A 22,032-nucleotide genomic window follows, 5' to 3' on the forward strand; every position below is an offset into this window, starting at 1 on the left:
AGGAAACGCATTAATAGGACTTGTCAATTCATAAGACATGTTTTAGTTTTATGGTCTAGCAAAAAAGCAAAATTCGGTGGCAGATTCCACTATAAAAGCTAAATATATTGACATTGTGTCATGTTATGCTCAAATATTCTAGATGAAGAAAACTCTCATGGACTTTGGTCTTAAATGAAACTATATTCCAATATTTTGTGATAACACTAGTGATATTAATTTGACTAAAAACCCTATCCAACATTGTAGTACTAAGAACATTGAAAATAGACATCATTTTATTTGTGATTATGTTTAAAAAAGTGATATTATTCTTAATTTTGTGGTCACGAAGAAACAAATTACAAAAATTTAACAAACTCATTAAGTAAAGATAGATTTTATGCTTTTCAACTTGAACTAGGTAAGGACAATCCTCCTTGACCTCTATCTTATATATCTTATGATATGCATATGCTTGGTGCGTATTCAATATGTATATTTGAATTTTTGGTATGCTTGCATGATAATGTAAATTCATGCATGTTTGCTTGAAAACATTAAATTGATTGCATATTCATGCACAAGTTGATAAAATGAGTCTATTTGAAAAGGTTACACTCTTTTAATCCTTCGAAAAAGAGACAAGCTTTTGGACTTAATGTTCTTGCACCCTTAGTCGAATATGAGAGAAGATTTTGGACATAAATAAGATAAAAAAAAAAAAGATTTGGTTTACAATATTTTAACCAATGGATATTGGTTTTAGCTATGTTTGGGTGTTCTTTTCATTAAAGAGATGTGATTAAATTAAGAATATTGATTCTCTCTTCCATGATTAAGGTTTATTTATATGGGAAAGTGTTAGCTTGCATAATTTCTTATTTCTCTCAAAACTATCTAGTCAAATATAACACATCATTTCCCTTTCCTTTTCTCTTCTCTAAAAATGAAGTACAATTTATTGTCCATATTTTTTTTTTATGTCTTTTAACTCTTGAAAGATTCACTCAACTTGTAAGCCTTTAATGCACTTAAATATTATGTTGTTTCATGTTCAAAATCAAAAATTTGCACTTAAACATCTAAAGAAGCTCTTGGCCATTTCATTCTTTTTCTTCACCAAGAGCTTTTAGCCATTCCATTTTATGCACCAATATGTCCTATATCTCTATTTGATTTCACAAACACTTAACACATTTCTCTACCTCTCCAAACAAAGCATTCACCCTCTTTTAAAAACAAACACCTAAAAAACTTCAAAATAATTCATAGAAAAAGACTAACTTTCTCGTCCTCAAACTATAAGGTGATCAAGACTCCTCCTCTTCAAAAACCACCAATTTGTCTTGGACAATCTTCTCACTTATTTATTTCATATAATATTCATGAGTTTCCTTTATAGGATAGTCTATATTTTTCCAGGGAGTTTTTTGTTACCTAAAATTCATATAGAAAGGATTGCACATAAAAGCTTTATGAGAGAAATATTGTTAAAGGGTGTAAGGTAACTCTAAATGATTTAGGTGTTTTTTCTAAAGTAAAGAAATTGTTAGTCTATGCTTATAGAATAGAAAAATAAGGTGTAAGAAAATATTTTTATGAAAAATAAAAGCCAAAAAGTCTATGTTAATATGGTGAGACAATTCTAGGCCAGTTTTGAGGCTAATTCTAGGTTAAATGGCAACCTCTAGACATATGAACCCATACATATGCATTCACACATATGCATGCACATGACTGAAAGTACGCTCACAAAGCTTCTTAAAGTTTAAGATATTAAATTAATTAGACTCTCATTTCCTTTGACCACTTAAAACGATAGTTTTCTTTTTATTGCACATTAACAAAAATTAAAGTTTTTGGGTTAAACATTATAGCCATTTTTATTGTTTATCATCTCACAATTCACTATGAACTGTAATAGTAATTTTTAAAAAATTTCAATTTGGTCTTCAAGCCTTTTGTTTTACACAAATAAGCCCAAATTATAGCCAAATTTCATATTAGTTTTTAGAGGTAAAGGCTGAATTGAAAAAAAAAGGGTTGAAGTGGAAAATTAGGTAAAATAGGTGGCAAGTCTATAATTTTTTGAAAAGTTCATTTTAGTCCCCTATAGTTTTAAGCCATTGGTAACTGGTCCCTATAATTTAAAAAAAAAACATTTGGTACCAAACTTCATTCTCCTCTTTTTTCAATCATTTTTTGGGTGGAGAAGAGAGAGGGATTTGTCGAATTCCGACTTAGAAAGAAAAAGTTGTCACTGGATAAGATTTCGGTCATCAAAACAGTCAATGTTTGTGTCAAAAAGTTATATATGATAAGGGAGATTAATATTAGGTTTTTTTTACCTTGAAAGAAACCTTAAAAAACAAATTTGATCTCAAGAAGATTTTTAGTTGCAGGTTGGGTTTTTTTTACGTTTTTTAGGCCATGGATTAGTTTAATAAAGTTTTTAGGGTGTTTCCTAGGTATTTTGGGTAAAAAATAAGTTGAAAATAGGTTTTTAAGTTAAAAAAAGAACTCTATTTTTCTAGCCACACTAGTGGCTGGATTCTGTGATTTTTAGACGACACATCATTTGTTTTTTTGATTGGGCCAAACATTAGACCTGGCTTACCAGACCTAGCAATGCCAAACCTAATTTTTTTTCTTCAAAATTTTTATTTTTTATATTAATGGCTTTTTTATATGTGTATTTTAAAATAATTTTAAAATTTATTTATTTTAATTAATATCCTTTTCGCTATGATTTGTTTTAGGTTTTTTAGCCTTTGTTGAATAGCGATTATTATTTTTAATTATATTGAATGTGTTTAATTTTTTCATAGGTTATTATGATTCATTTATAATTTTTTTTTTGTGTATTCTATATAGATCAAATATTTATTTTTATAATGTTTTTAATTTGTTGCATAATATTTTTTTTCTTTTATGTTATTCAATAAATTTTATGTATGTGTCAATCTCTATTACAAATTAATTTTCATAAATAAATTCATTAAACACAATCAGGTAAATGACCCGTATTCTGATATTAAATATCTTGATCTACATTGGTCTTTTTATTTTTTCAATAATGTTTTTATTTATTGTTAATTACATTTTTTTCATTTATTTATACAATGGTTTGTTATTTATTTAATTGGATACATGCATAAGTTTTTTGAATTACATTTACAATTTTTTTATGTAAAAAAACAAGTTGAAAAATTTTGCATGTTTAGGTTTTTTTGATCATGTATTGATGTTTTTAATTTGATCATCATTCTTATAATTTTTATTGGGATTTTATGCTTGTTGTCCTTCTAAAACATTTAATGGTTTCCTTTTTCTTCTAACCTTTTAATTTAATGTTATAAATCCAATATAAAGTGAAAAGACCCCTTAAAAACTTATAATCACATGTCTATCTAATGCTTTGACAATCCTTTACTTCTTCCAGGATTATAAATCCATATTAAATAAAAATGTTGCCCGAAAAAATACTACTGTTCGTATAAGTTTAAATCTATAAACATGTAAAATAAAAATTAATAGCAAATATGGTTCCAACACAAATATAATAATAAAATTCTAGTATGCATACTAGTCATACGTTTTAGCATGCATACTAATATAAAATCAAATTCCTAACATAGATAGTAGAATTCTAACATGTATATTAAATATATATTTAAACTTGCAATTAATATAAAATCAAAGTCTTAGCATGAATACTAATAATATAAAATATCTATTTTTAAATTAAAAACAAATAAGAGCACTTATTTGTTGAAACACTTTAAAATGTTGAAGTTTTTGTTTTTGTTAAGGAAGAATCGTTTATACTTAAAGTTTTATTGCTCCTCACTTTAAAAAATTAGAATGTTTGCACTAAGTTTCTCAAGATTTCAATAACATCATTTTATTTAGATACACTCCTAAATAATGGTCCAATAAACCAAAAAAATAACACTCAATTATCTCTACAAAGAAAGAACCTAAACTCTTGTTAAGGAGGGAATCTTAGAGATGAAATAAAGCTTAAAAAAAATAAAATAAAATAAACCAACCTTAAAGACTCCTATTTTTATAGAGAATATTAGGAATAATAAGCTCATGAAATTCCATCACCAACAACTTTGATTACCCTTTAAGTACTATTAAAAGAGTTCTGAAAAAATTAAAAAAATTAATCAGAATCTAATATTGATGAGTGAAAAAAATAACTACATGAAAAAAAAAATTATAGCAAAACAATAAGGCCTAGATGAGTTGCCCCGAGCTTAAAGTCTATTTTACTTGAACCTCTCTCCCTATCTAATTTTTACTTTTAAAATTATATTTCTTTTATATTTCAATTTTACTGGAAAACTTCGTGTGGGCTTAGCTTGGATAGCTAGAATTTGTGGGCTCTTTTGTTTTCTCCATTAATTGATTTAATAACACTAGGGCAAAGTTAGCCCATTTTCCTTTCTCTTACATGGGCCCTTTCTTCTTCCTTTTCTGCTTCTTTTATGTGGTGGGCTAGTGATCTCTTGACTGGCATGATTCAGAGGTTACAGGACTTTCAGCAACAAAAATGGTGTGATACATGCCTATTAATTAATAAAAATAAACCAAGGGCAAACTCCATGCACTAATGTAATAGTCTGGTTAAAACTATAAATGATTACAATTACAATAGTTCTTCAATGACCAGATTGACTCTTACAATTTCTTCACGCTAAGCCCACAAATTGATTAACTCTATGCACTAATTATATTTTCTTAAAAACGCTTTTGAAACTTAAAATTAAACAGAAGCAGCCTTGGAATCACAGGAATAAAAGCAACAGTCTTTCTCTCTCTAGAGTCCTTGTATTTATTGTCCCTCTCTAGAAAGAGAAAGCAAGCAAATGGCAGCAGCCCCACCAGCAGTGGCAGTGGATGGAGGAATGGCAGCAGCAAAGGTGGCATCACAAGCTTATTTAGAGACCAAAGCAGTTAAAGATACAAGGGTATTAATTGCTGATCTTTGCAAACAATTCTACAGCCTTGGATGGGTTTCTGGGACTGGTGGTAGCATCACCATTAAGGCCCATGATGATTCTATCCCTAAGCGCCAACAGCTTATTCTCATGTCCCCTTCTGGTAATACTGATATTCTTGTTTTTAAGGGTTGGCTTATGTGTTAAAAGTTTGTGTTATTTTATGGATTCTTGATTGGTTTTGTTAATGTTTGTGTCTGGTTATGTGGTTTTGGTTTCTGGGTTCCTTTTTTTTTTTTCTTTCTTTTTCTCTTAGCTTAATTTGATTGTGTGTTGTGCTGCATTGCTTCTTTATTATTGTTTATTTGATACTGAAGCTTAGTTGTATGTATATGTGCTTAGTTCCTTGTGTGTTTCTATCCATTTAATTTTCTTTTACTTGGTGTTAGTACTTAATTGTATTTTTTTTTGTGTATTTTTATGGCTTGTTGTTGACTAATGGGAAATTTATTGAACCTAAGTTGAATATTTGTTGTAATTGGGCAGTAGTGCAGAAGGAGAGAATGGAACCAGAGGACATGTATGTCTTAGCTACAAATGGGTCTATATTGTCTTCGCCATCTCCGAAACCTTACCCACACAAGCCTCCCAAATGTTCTGATTTTGCTCCTTTTTTTCTGAAGGTATTGGTTCGATTATGTCCTCCACTTGATAGCACATAAAGAATGGAGTTTGAGTTGTTATCAATAACTTTCAAATCTGAAACAATGATTTATTATTAGTGCAATATTGCACAGTAATTCTACAATAGTGAGTTCTTATTTGAATTGTTTTAACATTTGCTTTATGGGAGTGTTCTAAGCATAATTTTTTCTTACATTAAGTTCACAACTTTATTAATGCAAATGGCATGTCTCTTTGAATTCTTTCTTGTGATGGTAGTTATGATGCTATATTTATTTTCTAGTTACTAATAGTTAGTGATTGGTCACTGTTAAAACGGAGAAAAAAATATAATGAAATGGCAGATTTCATGTGCTTTTTAGGAGTTGCAGATTTCATGTGCTTTTTAGGAGTTGCAGCTTCCATAATCTCATACCCGGATTAACATGATAAGATGAAATTTCACTTTTTCTTCAGTGTCACAATTAACAGTTATTCTGGTGTAATGCAGGCATATGACATGCGTCATGCAGGAGCTGTCATTCACAGTCATGGGATAGAATCTTGTCTTGTAACAATGGTCAATCTGTTATCAAAAGAATTCCGGGTAGCTCTTTCTTTTTGAATTTACAAGTGATTGGAATTTTTAAATTTATTCCTGTTGTTTCTTTAACATAGCAACTTCAAGTTCCCACAACCCTCCCCTCCAAAAGAAACCACCTCCCTTGATATTTTCAAGATCAATCTTGGCAGGCCATGTGGAATCCTGCATCTGAGAAACAGAGCGAGCTTTTTATTGTACATGTAGACACAACTTATACTCTTTATTACATGGGGAAAGATGACACTTGAGGATATTATCTTGGTTGAAAGTATTGACATGCGATACTTGAGCTGGATGAATCATCAATGGTTCAAATGCAGGAGGATACAGATTAAAATGTAAACAAACAATTTTATATCATATCACAGTTGCGGAACATTTATCTGTTAAATGAATGAGTGTTCTCCAAATTTGAGAGCCTACCTTGATCATACTAAATGATGACATTAGCTAAGCATGATCCACTAAGTTATAAAAATTCCTTAGTTTTTTGCTGTTGAGATGGTTTGTTATTTGTGATTTGAATGAAAGTTTTGTGATAGGGGGGTGTTGGGGGATGTTCAGAAAATCAGAAGAAACGTGTAAAAAGGCAGGACAAATGGAATAATTCAGATATTTTTTTATTACTTTTAGTAAAAGCTTTTAGACAGTGGAATCAGAAATGGATTTATTTAATCTCATATTTAAAGAATTCTAAATGGAGTAGAAGCAAATGGGCAGTGGGCAGGAAACATCAAATCCAACCTAGTTGGTGAGATACATGGGTAATCTGCAGTTACGAAACAATTGCCATATGGTATCATTAGATTTCTACTAACAGAGCAAGTGAAATTAACTGAGTAAATATCTCTCTTATATATATATATTATGGGTATTTAGATGGGTGGTATTCTTGATGTCGTTATTACTGAAAAAGTATCAGTATTGTCATGTCAGAGAATCAACTATTAGCTGTACAAAGTCGTTAGAAGAGGTTTTGCATTGTGTTTGGTTGTTCATGCATCCTGAAAACCAAATCTTGTCGTCATGCATCATTAAAATTGTACACAACATCACCCATGCATCATTAAAATTGTACACAACATCACCCATGATTTGTTTTTTCAACTACTACTCTTTTCTCACTGCTTCATTTGACTTGCTTCTGGTGTTTTTTTTTTTTTTTTTTTTTTTACATTTACAGATCACCCATATGGAGATGATAAAAGGAATTCAAGGGCATGGCTACTATGATGAACTTGTTGTCCCAATAATAGAGAACACAGCCCATGAAAACGAGCTTACAGGTTCTCTTGCTAAAGCTGTATGTTCTTTTGTTTGTTGACATCTATAATTTGTAGCTTGGTTTCTAACATTTGACTTTCTGTGCTCATCTGTAGAACAAAAGATACTGTGGGAGCAACTAATCAAATATTCCTTGTGAGCTGGACCTCACCATGTGTAGATCTGTTGTCCCATCAAATATTTGTTGGAGAAATTTGTGCTCGTTTCCTCATGCCATTTTGCTTGATTATTGTTTCAGTGATCTCTTGACTATTATTCTTTAGTAGCTAACTATCATAATGATGGGTGGCATAACCAAAACCAACCCTTGCTAATTAGAACATGCCTTCACTGTACTTTCTGGAGAATGAATGCCTTTTTTGGGAAAACTTTTCTTTGATCTCCAGTTCTTTTGTTTATTCAGCGGGATATGCTTTAGACGACTTAGAATGCACTCATATGTTTCAGATTGAAGCGTACCCAAAACAACAGCTGTGCTTGTTCGCAACCATGGCATATATATATGGGGAGACTCATGGATCAGTGCCAAAACCCAGGTTTGTGTCTGTTTTTGAAGGATCTGAATCAAGGTTGTCAATTCCGTTCCGTTTCGTCCGGAATGGCCGAAACATTTCATACCAATTCAAAAAACAGAACAATTTTCATCTCATTTCAAATCTCGGTCCGTTCCGGATTTTTCGGCTAAATTTTGGCCGGAATGTTCCGGTTTCATTTCACATGTTCCGTTCCGGTCTTGAAAAACTATTGAATCAAATTGAACCTGGTTCAATTTAATTAATTAAACCACCCAAGTATAAAAAGCTCATTTTCATTACTATTTTCAATAACAATGATATTAATAATAATATTGAAAATTATTATTACTATTTTCATTAACAATGATATTAATTTTTTAAAATTAGATTTATCACTAATATATATGGTTTATATTCATGTTGTTTTTTTCAAGTTTATACTTTGTAGGAATTTGAGCAAAACAAGGGATGCTTTAGATCCTATTAGCCTTGATAACATTGACCTAGCTTTATATTTAAAATATTTGTGTTAAAACATTTTACTTTCATAATATTTTGATATTTTGTTTAAGTTGAATTACTTTAAGTTAAAGATCTATTTAATCTTGACTATTTAGAAATATTTTAAATTTTAAAATTATATTTGTTTGACCTTGTGTTTGTATTGCATAATTTATTTTAGTGATAAAGGGCCAGATCAATCATAAAAGTGATCTGTCATCAGTTGATTTTAGCTAGCTATTTGTGAAATGCTGTGAATCTGAAGTGAATCTCAAATTCTTAATCTTTGAATCACATGTTAATTTCCTTCTGTCAGTGAAGGTGAAGAGAAAAGTTAACATGGGCAAAGCTTAGGCTGCTGCAAGTATTGCACTGATCCTTGCCATTGTTTCTAGAATTCAATAGATATTTGACTTGCAACGCCATTCAAACTATTGATAAAATGTTGAAATAAATTTAGCTATGCAAAGGGGTTCTATTGATCTCTTGTTAAAAGATTTCTTTTCCAGTTTCTTATTTTTGTTTACTGTTCTTAATCTTGACAATTTCCCCTCTGACTCCTTGTTGCTACATGTTTTCTCTAATGCACTATAGCAGAAACCTTAGGAAGTTTGTTGATTGAACCCTAAAATTGGTGTTATTTTGCCAAGCAAGGAAAACCTCAGGATATACATCAGCTTGAAAATTCCCCCCCCTCAAAATTTAGAACAAAGCTCCTACATATATGACAGCTGATATGTGCATGAATGACTTTTTTTTTTTAATAATCACCCACTTTCATGGGATTTCTTGCCCTTTTTTCTTGATTTGGCTTGCATATTCAATATCTTTTACACCTGGAAATTTTGTACTAGACATGATAATGCTCGGCACAATATCTAATAACGTTTCACACCTTCAAGACAAAATGTTGCTTGATCGATGCAACATATATCTACTCCTGCTCTATCTATGTGGTTGTACCATCCTCTGTACTATAAGATATATTTGAGAGAGAATATATTTGTATGGTTCTAGCCCAAAACTAGCTGTGTGTGTGTAATCTTGTATCCTCAATTCCTTACAGACAAGTTTTGATTTTACATAATTTTTTATATCTCCAAATGATCAATTCTTCTTTTTTATCTCACTGCTGTTTGGAGCTGTACTTAAATTGGTTTCAAATCTTTCAGGCTGAATGTTATCACTATCTGTTTGATGCTGCTATAAAACTTCATCAGATGGGCCTAGATTGGTCCACCCCAGACCATGGCCCCATTCAAAAGGTCAAAGGAGTTTTAGGTTGTAATGGAAACGTAAAAATGGTGGTTAAGGCAGGCATGAACAATTCAGATAATGGAACTGGACCATTGCCAGTAAGTTCTTAAAACGATGCCTTCATCATTACTGATATTCTCTGCATCTTGATTTTGATGCATGTTACACTGGATTAACAAAAACTTGTGATTTATGTTGGCCCCAGACCCTTGTGGTTTGAAATCTGCAACAGTTATGAATTTTTTTCTGTTATCAAATATTTTTATCGTATCAAATAAACATTTTTATTCTTCAATTGTTTTTGTTGCAGCGTTGCATTGTTCTTGACATTGAGGGAACTACTACTCCAATAACATTTGTTGCTGATGTTCTCTTTCCATATGCCCGTGATAATGTTGGGAGGCATCTGTCTGCAACATACGAGACTGCAGAAACTCATGATGATATAAAGTTGTTGCGCGCACAAGTAAGAATCATTATTAGAAGTTTTGGTATGATAGCAATTAATATGTTGTACCAGATTGATTATGGTTTCTATTGCATGCTGCTGGTGGAATTGTAACATTGATCTCTTGAAATTTGAGTGCAATGGTGGTAAAGATTGCTATTCATTTGCGGGAAGCGTGTTAAGAAGTTAGTTGCTAATAGTTTTTGAAACTTAACGCTCCTTATTCCTTTTGAACGTCAATGGTAAAATGTCTTGGTTTGTTGTGAACAAGAAAAGAGAGAGAGAGAGAAGCACACCAAAAGGTAGAACTGGAGAGAAAGACGGCAACTCTTTCTGTATTGGACAAGGACTTGTTAGGAACATAATCACAATAGATGGCCCTAGAATTTTGGATGTTCCAGAAAAAGTGCAAATATGCTGTCAATCTTAGAAAATGGAAAATTCAGCTAGTAGAGATGGATATCCGGACTTGTAGCATGTGATTGTGATGTAGTCAATTGGCTGATGGAAACTCTCCCTTGCAATGCTTGTATTTTTACCATGTCTAGTCAGCGCCCAACAATTTCTACTTGAATTCCTTTTGTATTGCTCAAAAAGGTATAAAGTGGATTTGGATGGCCAAGCTTAGCACTTCTTGGTCTCTTTTTTGCTCAAGGAGTTGATCGTTGCCCTTAATTTATGAGTTTAGTAGTTCAGGGACTTTGGAAATATGTTGACATGAGCTGTTAAATCTGTTTTTGTAGGTTGGAGATGACTTGAAACAAGGTATTGATGGCGCTGTTCCTATTCCAACAGATGATGCTGGGAAAGAGGAGGTAATTGCAGCTTTGGTTGCTAACGTGGAAGAAATGATAAAAGCAGATCGAAAGATCACTGCATTAAAACAATTACAAGTAAGTATTCAGAAACATAAAGTTGGTAACCAAAAAATATGCTTGGTATAAAGTTTATCTCTGTGACATTAAAATTTATTGATGCAGGGTCATATATGGAGAACTGGATATGAGAATAATGAACTGGAAGGGGTAGTTTATGGTGACGTTCCAGAAGCATTGGAGAAGTGGCATGCTTTGGGCATAAAGGTTCTTCCTATTTCTATTTTTCAACATTTATCTATTTAGTTTTTGTTTATGCTAGCATGAAATGTCACAGTTGCAGTTTGGTTTCCACCTGTCAATGTAGCTAAATACCCATCAAAGCAAATTCTCACTTCTCTTTGAATGATTCAAACAGTAATTTCTAAAGATCACATGCTAATTTGCTGCCCATTTTTATCCTGAAAACTCCATTACTCTGAACTGTTACTGTTGTAGACAGAAGAGGATGTTAGTGCTGCATGTCAAATATTTCTTATTAATAACTGGTCCCTAATGGTATTTACATCTGAAGTGATATTGCAACATAATGGCTCCTTGGACTCTGTGTTAGATAGCTATTCACTCAAGTTGTAAAGAAGGTGTTACATACAGTCACAGTCTATCAAGCTAAATATGAAGTTCCTTGTATGAATAGCTATAATGGATATTATACTGTGTGTAAAAGTTTTGAATATTAAGCAATCCGTTACGTGCAAAACACAATGCAATTGCTATCTGAACGTAAGGGATGGAAAGCCCGCCCAAAAGTAGAAATAGACAAGTGAGAATTGGAATATATGAATAATAGTTGTTAGTGGTACTGAAGAGCTAGAGATCCATTGTATAAATGCATGAGAAGGGATGGCCCTTGAAATACAAATACCTAGTTCCTTGAGCTGATTGATTGTGACTCAAAGGCTTTCTGTTTTCCGGATTGTAATCAACTCCTTGACTATGTATATTCTCTTTGTGCCATTATGTACCGTTTCTATGTTGCCTCAGGTGTATATATATTCTAGTGGAAGCAGGCTGGCGCAAAGACTTACATTTGGAAAGACAAACTATGGAGACCTGATAAAATATTTGTCTGGATTCTTTGACACCAAAGTGGGGTAAGTTTTATAGATGCTTCCCAAGTTACATTTCCACTTAAAATTTGGACTTTGATAACACTCTTTACTCCTGTTTCTTGCAGGAATAAGAAAGAGACACACAGTTATATTGAAATCTCAGAGTCACTTGGAGTTAATAAACCATCTGACATTTTGTTTCTGATGGATGTCTTTCAAGAAGCTGTAGCTGCAAAAGCAGCAGGTAACAAGTTGCTTTTAGTTTTCTATTTTATAACGTGCTGCAAGACCAGTAGCAAAATCCTCCTAGTGCATCGTTTCACTACAAGTCTCGAGTTACTTAACCAGTTCAATGGATTTCCTTTCTTTTTGTCACCATCGTTGTTTTGAGCATTAGGAATGAGACAATGTTAGTTGAACCCCTGATAGCCCCTAATAACAAACCATGTCACTGCCAACAAGTTGTAGCTGAATTGCTCGGAGTGTCCCAATTTGCAAAGAAAACACTTTCATGCTGCTTCAGCGTGTCAAAAAGAAGCTAATTTACTCCGGTGCTAAGTGTTATGAATTGGCATCTGTGGAAGTTTACTCATCTCCAGCAATGAATCTTGAGCTAAGAGCAGATATTTGTTCTGTAAACTGAGTTCTGGATCTTCAGCGCCATGCTTGGAAAAAGAAAAGGCCATCCTTTTCTTTCATGCTATTATTTGCGTTGATATTTGAATTTTCATGCGTGTTTCAGGTTTGGAGGTGATGATTTCTATCCAACCTGGAAACGCGCCTCTTCCAGATGATCAAAGTTTCAAGACGATCACCTCTTTCGCTGAAATCTGAACAGATTTCAAAACACTTATCATGCTAAAAATCAAGTTTTGATTGGAAATCTGAAAGAAGATATGCACTAGTATTGTTGCAAATGTATGATGTATCATTCGTTACTCGAGCGCATAAATAAAATCAGTTGTTTTTAAATCAAAGGAAGTAGTTTCCATTGCATCATCTCTCTGCTTTGCATCACCATGTTTCGCCCGCCCGCGCCTGCCCGAAGGGAATGTCCTGCATGATCTGACTGTTTTTCAATAAAGGAAAACAGGCTTGAGAGGTGAACTTGGGTATCTTAGATAATGTCTCTCGTTATCAAAGCTGCTGCTAGCACGCAGTAAGATGAGTTTTAAAATTCCCAGCAGCGCTCCACCAGCTGGTTTCATCTCCACAGCTCGATTTTGCACATTGCCATGGTTAGCCCTTCAACTGCAGGTTGAGGGAATTGATTTTAATTATTGAAACTGGTAAGAGCTGCAAATTGAAGCCTGTCATCCGGAAGGAAATAAAAGAAGTGCAGATTGTGTTGGAAAACAAAATTTATTATGAACTATTTCAGAAATTAACATACCTAATTGAACACAATTCATATAAGAAAACAGCAAATGGATCATTTGATCTAAGTTTTCTAGCCAATTATATAAACCAGATTAGAAATTATGTTTTGTCCTGGTTTGCAACATCTGTCAATCCACCCCCAGATAAATAAATCAGCAACTGTTACTAAAAATCTACTGAATTGATCATTTGATCCAAACATATGTACGAATTCAGCGGCCATAAAATAGAATATAAAAATAGAATTTAATTACTATGTCGAAATAGAAAAATAATGCTTGAGAAAGCTGCCATCATCTCAAAGATTTTTTTTATTGCAAGTGCTAAATTCAATTTGTTTCTAGCTTTGATTCTAATTATTATTGTGACCACTTGATTTGTTAGATAATTCAAAAGGGATATAAAAACATATAATAATATTATTCTGACGACTAGGCAAGCATGATCCTTTACCAATGCCAAATACTGGATTACGACAAATTCAAAGTTCTTAGAAGATTGGAAGAAATCCAGACCCTTTAAATTATTAAGTCTGTCACCATCTGTGAGCTGAGGTCATTCCCTTCGTTGTGATCGCAACTTCCTGTTGAAGGATTCAAAGAATGTTTTATTAATCTACATGGTGGTCACACATTTGCTACATTAATTTCTATCTTCTTCAAGATTAATTTTCACCTTTTTTTCTTATGAAATAAATATAAATAAAGGTTACTATGAGATCATAATAGACACAGGTCACGACTGTATATTGCTGGCCCTTGTCACATGTAGGATTCTAAACACGGATGTACTGTAATGCCGGACAAAACCTAAGTCAGCAGCGACCGGAGAAATATGAGTAAAACAGTTGGGAGTTGGGACCATAAATTTTAGATTATTTTGTAGCTGAAGTGCTCAAAGGTATGGTTGGCCTAAGAATTCAACGGTGCGCTCCGGTCAACCACAGCCAAGAAAGTAATTATTTTGCGGTCATGAACTACACCATGCACAACATGTCTTGAATACCTTTAACAATACACACCATGCCCTGAATACCTTTGTGCTCTGTGGTGGCCCAAAACAGTGACGGCACACAACCACACAGCAGCACGCAATTGACACCACCACCGAAGAGATGCGGGTACAGCTAGTGTATGAATCTGCACTTGGTGGGCCAAAGGGTGCTCATCTGAAGTCTTGATCAAATAATTATCCACCATTCAATCATACATGTGAGAGGGAATGGATGTGTTCTGCTAGTTTTTTCAAAGAGACAAAATCATTAAGACCTGTTGACGAACACCGTGGAAAAAAATCAATATCTCGTTGAGATTTCTCCTTTCCTTTTGTCCAAGAAATACTACTAGCCTGGAGGCATTATAGACGTATAGTTTTTCCAAACTTTGAAAACTAGGCCAAGAAAAGTGGACTCGGCGGTCTGATAATTGCAGATATTCACCAGCATGCATGAGTGGTGCAAGCTCTTATTTTGCTTTCGCGGTGAACAGGATTTGAGTCTTTTATGGCTGGCCGGCCAGTCACAAGAACTTACATCTTAAACTGATGTGTATTTGTATCTTTTGTTCGAAATTAATATCAAGTTTGAATTTACGATGAACAGCCACAGAAGCTGCCCTTTGCCAGGCACCCAAAGAAGGTGCCAAAAGTTGCTCAACTTGCAACAAAACCAGTACAAAAAGATCACGGCAGCTCTTTGTCAAATAATGCCCTAACTAGACCATACAGACATAATGAATGACTAAGTAAAACTTTAAGAGAAAGTCCCTCACATTTTCTCTGCTTTTCTTTTGTTGTTCGGCTCATACTCCATCTTTCCCTTCCTTTTCAATCATCATCATCATAACCAAGTCCACTTTCTCTTCCCTTTTTTCTATTTTTTCTACCCTTTTCTTATGCTTTTCCCCCACCATAATAACAGGGTCTCTTCTTAAGTCAAAAAACGACTACACCTTAAGCTCAACATATTCAAATTTAAAAAAGAGTAAGAAACGAAACAATAACATTGCATGATACCATATTTGCATAGCAATTGAAAGTTCTAGCTAAGGACAATGACTTCACTTCCTTCTTGAAAGAAGCAAACTGAGATAGTTCATTAAACTTGTCTTGTTCCCTTACACGCACTTTACAAATTGTGCTAGATACCCAAAATATCTAAGGATGCCTCGAATTCATTATCTCTCAGTTCTCTAGGTGGGGGTACTGATCAAGAATCTGAGCACTCAGACTGCAAGAAAATCTTATACCAAGTAGTAGTTGGCCAAAGGATCCAGGGCAGAAATCACTGTGTCCTATAATGAGAGCATGCATTAGACCAAAGAAAAAGAAACTAGAGAAGGAAAAGAACAGGAGACCAGTAAAAAAATAGCATGCTGCTGTATTTATGACATTAATGGTAAATAATTTGAGCTATTCAGCTGTTCTGATCTCAATTCTGATACCACACCTTCTCTTTGTATAAGTTCCTTTTCCACTGTGTAATCTCTCCCTTGTACTATTTGTTTTTTGTTCTGTCAATAATATAAATGTTCAAAAAACTGTGGGTGAACTTAATTGTTGAACATCTAGTTTGTGGGCCATTTTAGGACAAAAATACCTTAATCTAAGAGAGCTTGATCAGCATCCCAAAGTGGAAATCGACCTGATTAACTAACTTGACAGGACCAAATCAAGCATTACATATAAAAAATTGCAGAACATCTTTATACTCTATCTCCACGCAAGTTGATTAGTTTGCCACTAACATTGTTAAGCAGTCTGCTCCAACAATGATTGAGCACACCACATACTTTTTTCTTTTTCAACTCTCTTAAATATTTCAGTGCAGCTTGTAAATGTTTACCCTATTTTTTGTGATTAAAGTTTAATTTTATATCTACTATTCATGGGTCAATAAGAGAGAGGAAAAGCGAGCTCATATATACATGTAAAAGAGAAGAAAGAACACTATAGTTCCTATAAAAATTCTTGAAAATCAGTAATGTACGCACAAATACATCCACAGTCAAATTCATTTACCCATGTTGATAGTCCTAAGAAACAAAAAGGGAAGAAAGGAGATTCACCTAAATAATTTTATATAATGATATAGTCCCCAGTTATTAGAAAATTTACCTGAAAAAGGAAAGGAAAGGAAAGGGAAAGGGAAAGGGAAAGGGAAAGGGAAAATGGTTAAACAAATTAATTAAAGGCTTTACCGATATATGATGAAAAGAGAGATCAAATTGTATAATTGAACACAAAGATTTCTACCTCTCCCTCAAAACCATCCATAGCCCATCATCAATCCTTTTGACTTGAATATTTTCATGAAGAAGAGCCTGAGACTTTCGGTGAGGTTACAGGAAAAAGCGACAGCAACTGGGGCTCTGAATCTCTAGGGGTAGAGATAGGCGACGGATGCAAATAAAAACCTTTCTCTGCTATTGCTCTCTCCTCTTCTGATGATGAATTCCCTAAAGAAGGTGAGCACTTGTTAAAAGGATCTTCATTTAATGGGGTTACAGGGCTAAGTGTAAGTTTAGGGAAGTCAAGCAAGCTTGGAGACAAGATCTCTGGTTTGTTTCTTGGCGAAAACCCGGTAACTGGGGAAGCGTTACTACTGTTTGCAAAACTAGGCAATAGAGTGTTGATCATGAGACTGTTTTTGAAGCTGTTGTTTCTTCTTTCATAAAGTTTGAAGCTGTTTTGTTGTCTCTTGGCCGGCATGTTCTTGATAGGAGGGATGGCGTAGTTTCTTGAAGTTTGAGTCGGTGTTGTTGGTGGATCTTGGGTTGTCTTCGAGGAAGCCTGTTTTGCTGTCTCTGTTGAGCCAGTGAGCATCTGGACAACTTGTTTGAAAGTAGAAGTGTCTGCTTGGACAAAGGTTGTTGGGTAAGGGTTAGTGTCAGATCTGGAGATGGGTATTGGAGTGACTGTTGAGGTGTGAACTTGGACCCCATTGTTGCTTCCATTGCCATGAGGCGAGTTTATTGGAGATGGGTTTCTGGTTTCTTGAAATCTTGCTGAGGTTTCCATCGAGAATTGTTCTCCTAACAACCAAGCTTAGCTAGCTACCCACCTCCCTCCCTTAGCTCTCTTATTGATTTCCTCTTCCACCACCACAACACCTTTAGAGAGAGAGAGAGAGAGAGAGAGAGAAGGTTTGAAGAGAGAGGAGGAGGGGGAGGGGGAGGTAAAAGGGCTGGTTTCCTTTCCTTGCAATGAGTTGGTGTTGGTGTTGTTGTACTTAAAGAGTCAAGACACGAAAAAAGAAAGAGGATGGATATATCTAGTACCTCTCTCTCTAGACTTTCTGTTTTCTACCTCAGGGTTGGCTATTTTCACTCAAATCAAAATGTTTTGTATGCTCTTTTTTGGGATTGATTGGCCATGGCCTGGGAGAAAATGGCCAAGTCTGTGTTTTGGGATTATAAAAAGATTGCAAGGGTATTGGTTGTATTTGGAACTTTTGGGCAACAGCATCAGTGCCAAGTTTTCCTTTGGAATCTCAATGCGCAAAGCTCAGGATAGTTTTATATATATATATATATATATATATATATATATATATATATATATATATATATATATATACATATATGTGCGTGGCATTGACTTCAGCGCCCTGACTACAAGGACTCCTTGTGTGATGGGATTGGAGGTGATGGCTAAATTTCAGCAGGAGCAAACAACTGTGAATTCAAGACATGTAGCCTCTGCGCGTGTCTTCACGCTCCGCCCAGATGGGTTTGCATTCTTTTGCGCACTCCAGGTAGTGCCTCCACTTGATCGGGATCCTTTTCCCTCCTGTCAAGTGTGCGCTAGCTGGTAGCCAAGTACTTAGCTATCAATATATATCTCTAAATTTGTGTTTTTCCGTTTGGATAAAGTTTTGGAAAAAAACCCATAAATTTCGTGGTTTTCAAATGCAATATTTTAAAAAAACGACGCTTGAAACTCAAAGAAGATTAGAAAGAATAAAAGAATGATATACATAGACGTATGGAAGTTTTAATGATAAAAAAAAACTCAACAAAACAAATCTACAAATATAAAAAAAAAATACTAACTATGAGCAGTATAATATACAAGCCTGGTTAAAAAATAATGAATAAATATAAATAACATTCTTCATTATCGGTAATATTTTTTGATATTTATAGATTTATCTTGTTAAGCTCTTTTCAATTATTCTAGAAGTCTCGTTTCTCTTTTTTATATATTTTTTTTAAATACCACGCTTGAAAACTAAGATATTTTTCAAAATCTTTTTTGACCTATGCTAAATTTCCAAAAAAATTAAAATGTGTGATTTTTCAAAAAAATCTTACTACTTTGCAATTTTTTGTTATTCTTTCATGCCCCTTTTGTGTGTTTAATTATTTGTAAATACAATTTTGTGTAATAATTAAGTCATTTAATTTAATCCCAATGCTATTTCTGCTTTAGGTCTTGCATTAATTAACTCCTGAGATTAAATAAGTAAAATAATTAATCATGATAGAGCTAGCTAGGACAGCATTCAAAGATGCCCATGATTTTGCTTAGTTATTTAGATGTTGATAGAACAAAATACCGTGGTGAAAGTCGAACAAATTAAGATCACCGAGTGCCTTCACTTCTCCTGTTTTCCATGGCTGTTTCGATTAGGAAGAGAGGTCTCTGTATATTTTCTTCCTTTTCATGCAGATCTCCTAATTACCAAACACACAGTGCTGAGTTGATATGATTGGCCCTTGGATTCATGAAGGTTAGGAAGTTCTTTCAATGGCGGTTGATAGCATAAACACTGTTTGTGGATATATATCTGCTAACATTTTATGGAAGGATTAGATTACCCACCTAAATTGAAAAGAAAGAGGTGAGTTGAGCCACCATCTGACGACAAAGAAAGATGGAGAGTGAGTTGATACATTTTAACAACCGTACTTTAATTACCTATAATTTCTTCCAAAGCCGACATTTCGAGTTCTTAATCACTCTGTTAGTCGTAATTAATTAATTATTCTTAACACGCACCGTCTTGGTAATGAAATAATATTTGATTATTTTAGCAAATTAAAAGAAGATAATTTTGGAATCTTTTTATTGCTTAATTAAACGTATATGGAGATGGATTAATATTTTTGGTTTCAAGAATTGGTGTATATATAAGCTTGTGTTTGCGGTTGTTTTTCAAAGTACTTTTCATTTAGAAATATATTAAAATAATATTTTTTTTTATTTTTTTAAAATTATTTTTGACATCAACTCATCAAAATAATTTAAGAATATCAAAAAATATTAATTTAAAATATTCAAAAACATTTTTTAAAAATAATGATATTATTCTGATTTTTATCACGAATCAAGTTTATCAAAAGTTTCTTCTTGATTAGTTATAGTTGACTAAATTAAATATAATTAAATATGGAAAAAAGAGAGAAAAACAGAGAATCAAATTCTCAATTATTAGATTTAAGTATGATAAAAAAATAAAAAAAAACATACGGGGAAAGAAGGGTGGGGGACCAAGATCCCATTGATGCCATGCTGCTCGAAAAGGGATCACATTCTTTCACAGCTAAAATCATTATGTCTGGTTTGTGGAGTTCCTAATAAACTCCATTTATGATGAAAAAGGCCATTAATTAGCCTCAAGACGTCTCTTGCAAAGAATATTTTTTATTTTTATTAAACTACAAGCAAGAAACGTTGGATATTAAAAATGGCATCATTATAATAATAATTGCTGCTAGATTTAATGGGAGGAAATTCGTTTTATCATGGAGGTTGATTCATCCAAAATGAATAAGAATCAAACTAAAATCTTCTGCAAGTAGTTAGCAAAAAAACTTTAAATCCCACACCTCCTCTCAAAAAGAGAATTCGAGAGAGAGAGAGGAGGAGGGGAGAGGGTGCAAATCTCAAGTGGATAATGGAGTATCCTCAAGTAGGTCCAATTGATAAACATGAACGAGATGATTGACAGCAAAATCTTAAATTATTATGCGATCTTTCACCATATTGGATTGCACTGAGGTGATTATTGCACGAGAATGACTGACTGTCTCTCCCATTCTGCCCGCAGCTGATATTTCTGTGTCACAATCCATGTTCATGAACGCACTTTTTTGCGAGGTAAGAACTGGGATTTCCCTTGTCATTTCTGTAGTTGCAATGCAGGTGGCAATCGGGACGCTTGGCTTGTAAATCTCTCTCAAATGGCTCTCGTTGCGCTTGCCATGCAATAGCCAGATCTTCGAGCACAAGCTCCTTTGCCACTAATCTGATGAAAGATTTGAATTGGACTGCTATGTTTTGTTTATTTTTTGAACAAGTAATTGAATCCTTTCCCTACTTCATCACCAACTTGAATTGCAGGAAGAATAAAATTTAATCCTTGCCCCCATATATATAACATTTTAATTAGCATTCTTCCTAATAATTAATAATCGGCACTGGTTTATGATGTGTTCTTCAGCAATAAATTAAGCTAATTTATTGGGTTTTCAATTTGGAAACAGAAACTCAGTGATTACTAGTTTTGTTTTCCGTGCTCCGCTGCAGGTATAGATTTAAGTTTTCGTTAATATCTTTGTGAATATTTTTTAAACAACTTGCATAAACTCATGATATATCAAGTTGGTATGGTCATGCTCCAATCTAATTTTAATAAAACCGATGTTGTCCAAACTTTTTTTTTTCTTTGAAAAATCACACTACCCTTTGATTGTTTTTTGCTTTGCCTCTTGTAAAGTTATTAAAATTCAGGATTTAACACGAAGGCAAAGTGAAAAAAAAGAAGAAGAAATCAAACTATAAGAGATTCTATGTATTTTTTTTTAATTATAAGCAATGTTTCTCTGAAAGTAAAAAAGAAAAAGAAAATGAGCATGCGCCATGGAGGAGAACTCTTTAATAATGTTATTAAATTTAGGCCAGCGCGTCAATCTTGAAATCTCTTGACCTCAATGCTTGCCTAGTCCGAGCTTCAAACTAAACTATTTAGAATTTTTCATGATGTGAGCTAGTTGTTTTGACAGGTCCAAAAACAACTCACATAACTGGTAAAAATATAGGTTAACTTTAATAAAATCAGGATGATATTTTTTTTGTTTTAATATTGGGATGAAGATATATTGAATCATACCCAGTCAACCTGGATTAACCACTAAATTCATAAACCAGTCATGGACACGACTACACGACTAGAATATGCTAACATGATCAAACAACTGTCTTTTTCTCTTTCTTTTTCTTATTTTCTATCCTATTGAGTTTACTTTTGGCTCGTGTCAGATAAAATTCTGTCTTAAATTAAAGAGGTATTAAAGAATGAACATCTAAATTTTTTTTTTAAAAAAGGACGTAGAATGAGAGTCGGGACTCAATTAAAGAGTTATTATAGAACTATGAACTTGTCTTTTAAGGCAGCGCGTGGTGCCTACTTCGTTAGAAACAATTAGCTCCTTTTGTTTTTATTTATTAATTAATTAATTCATAAGTTTTTCTTAACTTAGAAACATGTGGAGAAACGACAACTAAATTAAGCTATATAA

At 33.4% G+C, this 22,032-nt stretch overlaps 1 protein-coding gene and 1 pseudogene across 2 annotated transcripts; one reads left to right on the plus strand and one right to left on the minus strand.

The window, feature by feature from the left end:
* The first annotated feature begins 4,523 nt into the window (after nt 1-4,523).
* On the plus strand, nt 4,524-13,107 carry LOC18103376 (probable bifunctional methylthioribulose-1-phosphate dehydratase/enolase-phosphatase E1; annotated as a pseudogene).
* A 2,373-nt stretch (nt 13,108-15,480) lies between these two features.
* On the minus strand, nt 15,481-18,296 carry LOC7460816 (VQ motif-containing protein 4). Of its 2 annotated transcripts, XM_024580900.2 has the most exons (3): nt 16,763-18,007; nt 16,576-16,624; nt 15,481-15,801 (listed from the first exon to the last, which is right to left on the minus strand). In XM_024580900.2, the coding sequence occupies exon 1, from the start codon at nt 17,525-17,527 to the stop codon at nt 16,817-16,819; it is 711 nt and encodes a 236-aa protein (XP_024436668.1). In that variant the 5' UTR covers nt 17,528-18,007; the 3' UTR covers nt 15,481-15,801; nt 16,576-16,624; nt 16,763-16,816. The 2 variants fall into 2 exon arrangements, with proteins under 2 accessions (XP_024436668.1, XP_002317494.1); XM_002317458.4 differs by lacking the exon at nt 16,576-16,624 and having other exon boundaries at nt 16,763-18,296.
* Nucleotides 18,297-22,032: the final 3,736 nt, after the last annotated feature.

Source organism: Populus trichocarpa, chromosome 11, assembly GCF_000002775.5.
Source record: "Populus trichocarpa isolate Nisqually-1 chromosome 11, P.trichocarpa_v4.1, whole genome shotgun sequence".
In the NCBI taxonomy this organism is placed as follows: Eukaryota; Viridiplantae; Streptophyta; class Magnoliopsida; order Malpighiales; family Salicaceae; genus Populus; species Populus trichocarpa.

Coding starts and splice junctions, on each gene's coding strand:
- LOC7460816 (XM_002317458.4), bottom strand. CDS start 17,527: ATGGAAACCTCAGCAAGATTTCAAGAAACCAGAAACCCATCTCCAATA.